Source organism: Ziziphus jujuba, chromosome 5, assembly GCF_031755915.1.
Source record: "Ziziphus jujuba cultivar Dongzao chromosome 5, ASM3175591v1".
NCBI classification, from domain to species: domain Eukaryota; kingdom Viridiplantae; phylum Streptophyta; class Magnoliopsida; order Rosales; family Rhamnaceae; genus Ziziphus; species Ziziphus jujuba.
Window position 1 is genome coordinate 489,553 of NC_083383.1, and position 7,948 is coordinate 497,500.

Below are 7,948 nucleotides of genomic sequence, written 5' to 3' on the forward strand. Positions count from 1 at the left end.
CGCCAGCGCAATTAAAAGATAGTAACTGTTTTTAATTTTACCATGTAGCGATGTAGTGGGGAGGGAGGGAGGGTGGAGTTTTTTTTTTAATAAATTATTATTATTATTATTTTTAATAATTAATAATTAATTAAATATATTCCCTACAGTATTTAATGCATTTATTAAAAAAAAAAAAAAGGAAAAATGAAAATGTAAAATGTACAAGTGGTTTTTCAAAGAAGAAAAAGGAAGGCGAATCAGAATAGTTCTCGCAAAAAGAAGGCATAGTAGTCGGAAGAGGGAGCTAATTGTAGTGAATTTTGGAAGGGGAGTAATAAGTGTGAGCGAATCAGAGAAGGAATTGAAGTTGAAGAAGTAAATATCTTTGTTATCAGATAGATGGTGAAGGAAACGGAATACTACGACGTTCTTGGAGTCAGCCCCACGGCGACCGAGACCGAGATTAAAAAAGCATATTACATCAAGGTTATCAAATTCCTTTTTCCTTTGCACCCGCTATCCCTTCCCTTTGCAATCAATTCATTATTTCAGATTTCAGATTTCTTATTTGAGCTTTCAGATTTCAGAGATATATATATATATATACAGGGAGTTTCAGAATTTTTATGTTTTACTTTCTGTATATGTTAAAAGATTATGAGGAATCTGCAGATCCATCCATCCATCCATCCGTGGAGTCGTCTATTCTTAATCGCAATATATCTCTCTCTAAAAGTCGCGATTGATTTTTTTTTTTTTTTTTTTTTACCTGCATGCCTCTTGGTTTTCAATATATATTATATACTTATAATAAACAAATAAATGAATTTCGATTGATTTTATACGCTTTCTTAATTTTACCTTCTGAGTATCTTTTTTCCCAAAAAAACCATGTAAATGAAATAAGCAATTAAGCTTGTATCAACTACTCTGCTGCACCTTTAATGTGGTAGACAGTGCTGTTTCATTCGCTTACATAGCTTTCTTATTTTCCTTTTTTTTTATGATAAAAACGCAATTGGGTGGGTAGCTTGAGTAACTTTTTCCTCTTCTTTCGTTCTCTTCAGGCTCGCCAGGTTCATCCAGATAAGAACCCAAACGATCCTCTTGCAGCACAAAATTTTCAGGTACCATTTACTTTTTGTCTACTTGTCCTTTGTCCCTTTGTTTTACCAGCTGAACTTAAATTGTGTTGTTTTACTTCTGTAGAAACACACTAGTACATGTTTTATATGGGAAACAAATTCTAAGGAATTTTTGTAATTTTAGTTTCCTCCATGCCTCAAATCATGACAATGCGATGGCAATCAATTTGTGAAACTCCTTTATTTTTCATGCGAAAAGTTGCTATAACTTGTACCTCATGAATTAAACTTAGGACTGTATATCTGAAAAATATGCATGTCCCCCTCAGCATTATTGTTCTAAGCTGGTTGCCCACAATACTTTTGAGCACGTCTTTGAGGCTCCTCAGAACTTGCCTTTAATTAAATTCTTGGCACAATAAGCATATTGAATATGGTTTCTTTTGGATTATGCACTTGCACAATCTTCATAAATTAGGGGTTCAGTGTAGGAACTTGAACTTTGGTCAATCATACTGATCTGCACAGACATTGTGGTGAAATCAGCAGTAACTTTCAAAATTTCACTTTTATGGACTCTTTGAAAGAAAGTAATCTATATGTTAATTAAGTTAAATTCAATTCAAATAGGCTTCTTTGAAATCTCGAGATATGATGTTTAATTTTCTTTTATTTTTTTGTCCTCAACTTTGTTTGTGCTTTGCAATCTCGATGTATGATGTTTCATGTTTCTTTCATTCTTTTGTGCTCAACTTTGATCGCAAAATGAAGGTGTAAATTTTAAATTACTGGTAATCTGTTATTGGACGTTTTAATTATGGGAATCAGGTTCTGGGGGAGGCTTACCAAGTATTGAGTGATCCAGCTCAACGACAAGCATATGATGCCTACGGAAAATCAGGAATCTCAACGTTAGTTTTTTCTTCTTCTTAGCTTCTGTGTAGAATTTTATGCTTGAAAGTACAACTCCTATATGTCTGTGTATGACTTCTATGTTTCTATTTTTCTGTTGGACCATTAAGAGTATCATGAAAATTGTATCTTTTCTGATAATATTACCAACGCTTCTGGTCCTTTGCAGTGATGCTATTATTGATCCAGCAGCAATCTTTGCGATGCTTTTTGGTAGTGAGCTTTTTGAAGAATACATCGGCGAGCTGGCCATGGCATCAATGGCTTCACTAGACATTTTCACAGAAGGGGAGCAATTTGATGCTAAAAAGTTGCAAGAAAAAATGAGGGTACAACATTTTCACTAGTCAGATTCTCATTATTTCTTATTCGTTATGCTATTAGAACGCTAGTTCCTTATCTTATGGCACTCGTACTCCGTCTTGTTGAAGACAAATTTTATCCATGCAAACGTTAATTAGTGCCTATTACCTTAGTGGTTTATGAATTTAAACCTAGTTTGCTTTATAACATCATATGAATCACTGTGTCCGTATGTAGTTCTATTCATCTCAACATTATGATGTTGTGTTGGGTCAAAATTCGTGGTTTGGTTGTTTCAATCTTTATTGGCATTCATCATTATAACAAAATGACAGATTAAAAAGTCTGATATTGCAAAATCGCCTTGTGATCTAGATGTTAAGGACTTTGATAAAATGGGAATGCATTGTATCTAACTGGTGGTGGGTGATAATTCGGGTTGCAAACATTACTTATATCTGAAAATTGAAGAAATAAGAGCGAATACTGTTTGCGTGGACCTGACATTACTTAACCTGGACATAGGTCTCTTATGCTTCCATGGTTTCCTCACCATTCACTTGACACGTTAAAATTCTAGGCATCTGTCTTATTTCTCTGAGTGTGGGCTTGATACTGCGTCATTTGAATTGTGAGGTTAATATTTGTAACAGGAAATGGAGTTTTTATTAAATTTTATGTATGCTCATTTTGGTATCGATTCAAGCTCTACAAAAATAGTTATCTCTTGGTCAGAGAGACAGGTGGGATGGAAGTTTTGCATGTGTAGGGTTAAAGCAAACTTCAGGGAATGCAAAAGTTTGACAATAAATCTTAATTGTACAGTATAGACCCTATTGAAATTTATATATAGACTTCTATAAAGCAGGAATGGTGAGACAACTATGTGTCTGTCCTATCTGTAGTATGCTATTATCAGTTGTATAGAAATTCTAATAAATACGGAATTTTCACTTCCGTAGAATTAGTTTATCCTTAAAATTGTATGTTGTGAAAACAATTTTGTCTCGCCTTTTTTTCTGGCATTGTTTTCCTGCGTGCCTACATTGCTCAGCTCCTGTTATTTTTCTTTCTTTTTTCTTTTTTCTTTTTTTTTATTTTATGTTTTTTTATTTCTCTTAGTTACTGCATTGTTTACCTTACAGACCTTCCAGATTCTCAGTTTCGCATGTGAGCAATTTAGTGTTATCGTCTTTCATTACAAGGTCCTTAAAAAATGATAGTGGACCTTCCTCTCTTAACTAATGGTTACAAGCATGCTTCCAATATAATTTTACCCAGAAACAGGCAAAGAGTGTGCAACTTGCCAATCAATGCTTAATTGGAGGGTTATAATAACAATAATGCTACAAACACCAACTTGTTTATTAACTTTACTTTGCCAAATGATGTGGCAAATGATATAGCAATCTTTTATTGACTTGTATTGGGTCTTACTTATCAATTTAAGGGTCTACTTAACCATATTTAGTTTATATTACTTTTAAATCTTTAATGTATCTACACATTGTTTACCACATCAGTTGATAAATAAGTTGGTAAACAAAGTCGGTTCCTGTAGCATTACTCATCTAATAAGCAGGAAAGATGATCTTAATGTTCAAAGCATATATTATCAATTTGGAGATGCGCAATTGCTGATTTACTTTTGTAATATTATGTTAGTATTTTACACTTTCTTTTTGCCATTTCTATTTGCATTTGCTATTGATTATTGTGTCTATCTTCATTGTTGCATTTGATAAACAGTGGATTCTTTCATGATATTTTGTCTTCACTGCAGGTTGTTCAAAGGGAAAGAGAAGAAAAGCTTGCTGCTATTTTGAAAGATCGACTAAATCAATATGTTCAAGGAAACAAAGAGGACTTTGTTAGTCATGCACTTGCTGAAGTAGCAAGGCTTTCTAATGCAGGTAATTGGTTCCTGTCTGAAAGTATTTTTTTTTTAAGGTCAAAGGAAAAGACAGATGTTAGACATTAATATATATATATATATATATAAAAATTGCTTTCAAGTATGAGTTGTTTGGACTTATCTTTGTATGATTCAAACTCTATGATTATAAAATAAGCCAGCTTCTTTAATTAAATTGGGACATCATGGACCATTTGTGCTGTGTGGAAACTGCCAGGCCATCAAAATTTTCTTGTGAAATTTGGTCAGATAGAGTATCATTTTATTGTCACTTCAATACTTAAAAGAGTAGAAAAAACATTTATAAACTTCAACTGCTATTTAAGGTCAAATGCCCGTAGTCTATGTTGGAGACTTATGCAGAGTAAGCTAGATAGTTTGCCTTCTTGGAGGAAAATGTTTGAAGAGGTTTACACCAAAGAGTGCAATTCGCACCATGAAAAATGTTATTTGGGCATTGGTCATTTAAGACCTGTGCAAATTCATGTCATCTTTGCTATTTTTTCCAATTAACACTTTTTTTATGCATTGATGGAGATTAATTTTATGATTAATTTCATTCTCTGGTATCTACAGCTTATGGTGTTGACATGTTGAATACGATTGGCTACATATATGCAAGGCAGGCAGCAAAAGAGCTTGGGAAGAAGGCAATATATTTGGGTGTGCCATTTATTGCCGAATGGTTTAGAAACAAAGGGCATTTCATCAAATCCCAAGTAACAGCAGCCACAGGTTAGTAGATATTGCTGGCTTCTTACCAACAGCCTGTTTGTGTTGTACTGTTTCTAATCTGCATTTGTACATGAGCCACGTAGGCCCATGGGTGTGGACCACCAATTCATTCCCAATCTTTATTGGGTCCACCTTAATTAATTAGTATACAACTCTACATTGGGTTATTGATCTTAAATCCAATCCTAGCTTCTGCATAAGGTAATTAACAGAAAGGGGAATTATATTGTTACTTTTATCATGTTGATTGTTGATATTTTTTTGGTGGCACCAGGAGCAATTGCTCTTATTCAGCTGCAAGAGGACATGAAAAAGCAACTCAGTGCAGAAGGAAACTACACAGAGGAAGAGCTTGAAGAATACATGCAAACTCACAAGAAGTTGATGATTGATTCTCTGTGGAAGCTTAATGTAGCTGATATTGAGGCCACTCTTTCCCGTGTTTGTCAGATGGTTGTCTTGTTATTCTGGTGCTCTTTTTCTGTTGCATAGAACGTAAATAGAAACTAGGCCAAGTTTATTTTGTGGTAATCTATTCATGGTTTATCTTAGGTTCTTCAAGACAACAATGCTAAGAAAGAGGAGCTCCGAGTACGAGCAAAGGGTTTGAAAACTCTTGGTAAAATCTTCCAGGTATTTTCTTCTACCCCGTTTCACTATTTTGTGTGCTTGTTATCATGATTATCAATTAAATGCCTAATACTTCTGGAACTATGTTATAAATATAGAGGACCAAATCGAACAATGGGAATGAGAATGACCCTATGCTAAACAGTACAATGCATAAATTGAACGGAAATGAATCAAGCTTTGATGCCTGTTCTCCTCCTATAACTACACCAAAATCTTCAAATCTCGAAGAGCCATCCTATAGTACATTTGCAACACAGGTACCTTCTTTCTGTCCTCTTAAGCAATGAAGGAGAGGTTATCAAAATTAAAACTGATTTTATGAAATAATGTATTCTGCAGTTTTTATATGCTAAACCCTTACCAACATTTATAAATAATAATGTTGAAATGTGTCAACCTATTAATGATCAAAACCTGTTATGCTCAACCCTGGCCCATTTATTAGTCATGTCTAACATATTGCCACCCCTAATTTTGAGGGCAGAAAACATGTGGAATTACCTACCATGTAATAACTATGTGTGGCTAAATGCCTAAAATGCACAGCAACATCTTTACCTCCTTGGACGGTGCAGTTGAGGGGCTTGAGCAGGAAGAACAATGACCCATGCATTTGTATTTATAATATATATTATTTTATTATTGTATTATTTTATTTTTAATTATTTTATTATTTTTCAAATTGGGTTGTCATAGAGTCCCTATGTGGAGGCCCCCCAGTTTCCAGGTGCACAGTTTGACCATAGCTTTCCGAGGCCAACAGCACCACCTGGTGCACAGAGACACCCTTCTACCAGCATGGATTAAGGTCTAAGGGAAGAAAAGTTTGATCCTTTTGTCTTGTAGTATAACACCTTTTGTATCAACGTTGAGGGTGTTGTCTTTCGTGCTTTTGTTTTGTATGATGTGTTTGCATGAGTGATGATTGCATGCTGGATGGCACAACACACCTTCAGGCAGGAGGACAGTCATTTTCAAATTTATATTTTGGGGGAAAGCAGCAGAAATATATGTACAATTACATATATATATATATATATAGAGAGAGAGAGAGAGAGAGAGAGAGAGAAGGGGGAGGTTGGGGGGATAGTTGTCGAAGGTAGTAGTAGTAGTAGTAGTATTCATAGTCACCCATATTAATGGCTGCCCATGTTATGTGAATGGTGTATTTTGCTGGAGGGATAGACCTTATGTTTTGATTTCACAGGTTTGTCATTTGGGCTCTTTTGATTGATATTATTTGATCGCTTTGAAAATTTATGTGTTTGTGTTTATGTGTTGCTGCTCATTTGAACAAACCAAAAAATAATAAAAATAAAAGGTGTAACGTAGTTTGTTACTGGATTGGAGCCACACCATATGCCCTTCTGAATCTAGTGAATCTTTCGCTCCTTTTAAAGTTTAGGGTTTACATCAGGTCTGAGTACTAGTATCATTTTGCTGAACAAACGTAGCCAAGTAGTTTGCCTAGAGATGATTCTCAACTATTCAGCAGGAACCGACCCGGAAGAATAAACATCGCATCCCGTGACCCGTTTCAACGTTAGGCTAAAATCTCTAGGATCTGATTCCTTTCTAAAAACTGTCGTTTTCCTTTTATTTTTTCAATTTTTTTATTTAAAAAATGACTTTCCATTAGCAGAAGAAAATGAGCACGAGGGAACAAAAATTGCCGACTGATGAATTGTTTCATTTAGGAACGGACTTATGAGCATCGATGTTCAGTGAGAATAATGTGCCAAATTGGCGGGTTGTCACTTGTCAGCTCGGCAGTTGTTTTGTCATTTACGCTTGAAAGATGGAGGGTTGTTTTTAAAACCCACCCACCGCTACTTTAGGATGAAATAGGAAAAAACTTGATTAACTGAAAAGATATATATTATTAATTATACCCAAAAAAAAAAAAAAAAAAGATCCGGACATTTTCTTCCATATTTTTAAGACGGCCAAACGAGATTGTCATATGTTTATCAAAAGCAACGTTGGTCGTTGAAGATTCAGTGAAAAGGGGCCAAAAAAAAAAAAAAACACTAGCCGTTAAAGCATATAATATCTACATATCAACTGTTATGGAAATCTATTAATTACTTTTAGTTTTAAATTGTAAATTGAGATGCTTACACACCGATGAGATGGTCATCTGATAGTAACAATTAATATACATTGAAGATGGTAGAGTAATGCAGCTGCCATGTATTTAAACTTAGATATATTAATCGGTTAGGTTAGTATTTCTTTTTTTTTTTTTTGTCTTTTTTGTTTTTTTTTTTACGAAAGGTAGGTTAATCTAAAAACTGTTTGATTAATAACAGTTTGTTTTTATAGCTCACTTGGGCGTGGGAGCAGGAAATACTGGCGCGGTTACCAATTTAAGTGTTGTTGT

At 34.4% G+C, this 7,948-nt stretch overlaps 1 protein-coding gene across 2 annotated transcripts; it reads left to right on the forward strand.

The window, feature by feature from the left end:
• Positions 1 to 176: 176 nt before the first annotated feature.
• On the forward strand, positions 177 to 6,839 carry LOC107416057 (chaperone protein dnaJ 10). 2 transcript variants are annotated; one of them, XM_048466783.2, is made up of 10 exons: positions 177 to 468; positions 1,050 to 1,109; positions 1,896 to 1,978; positions 2,149 to 2,308; positions 4,066 to 4,195; positions 4,774 to 4,932; positions 5,207 to 5,385; positions 5,485 to 5,565; positions 5,661 to 5,822; positions 6,050 to 6,247. In XM_048466783.2, exons 1-10 carry the CDS (start codon positions 382 to 384, stop codon positions 6,092 to 6,094), a joined length of 1,146 nt encoding a protein of 381 aa, XP_048322740.1. In that variant the 5' UTR covers positions 177 to 381; the 3' UTR covers positions 6,095 to 6,247. The 2 variants fall into 2 exon arrangements, with proteins under 2 accessions (XP_048322740.1, XP_015879991.2); XM_016024505.4 differs by lacking the exon at positions 6,050 to 6,247 and adding an exon at positions 6,262 to 6,839 and having other exon boundaries at positions 179 to 468.
• The last annotated feature ends 1,109 nt before the right edge of the window (positions 6,840 to 7,948 follow it).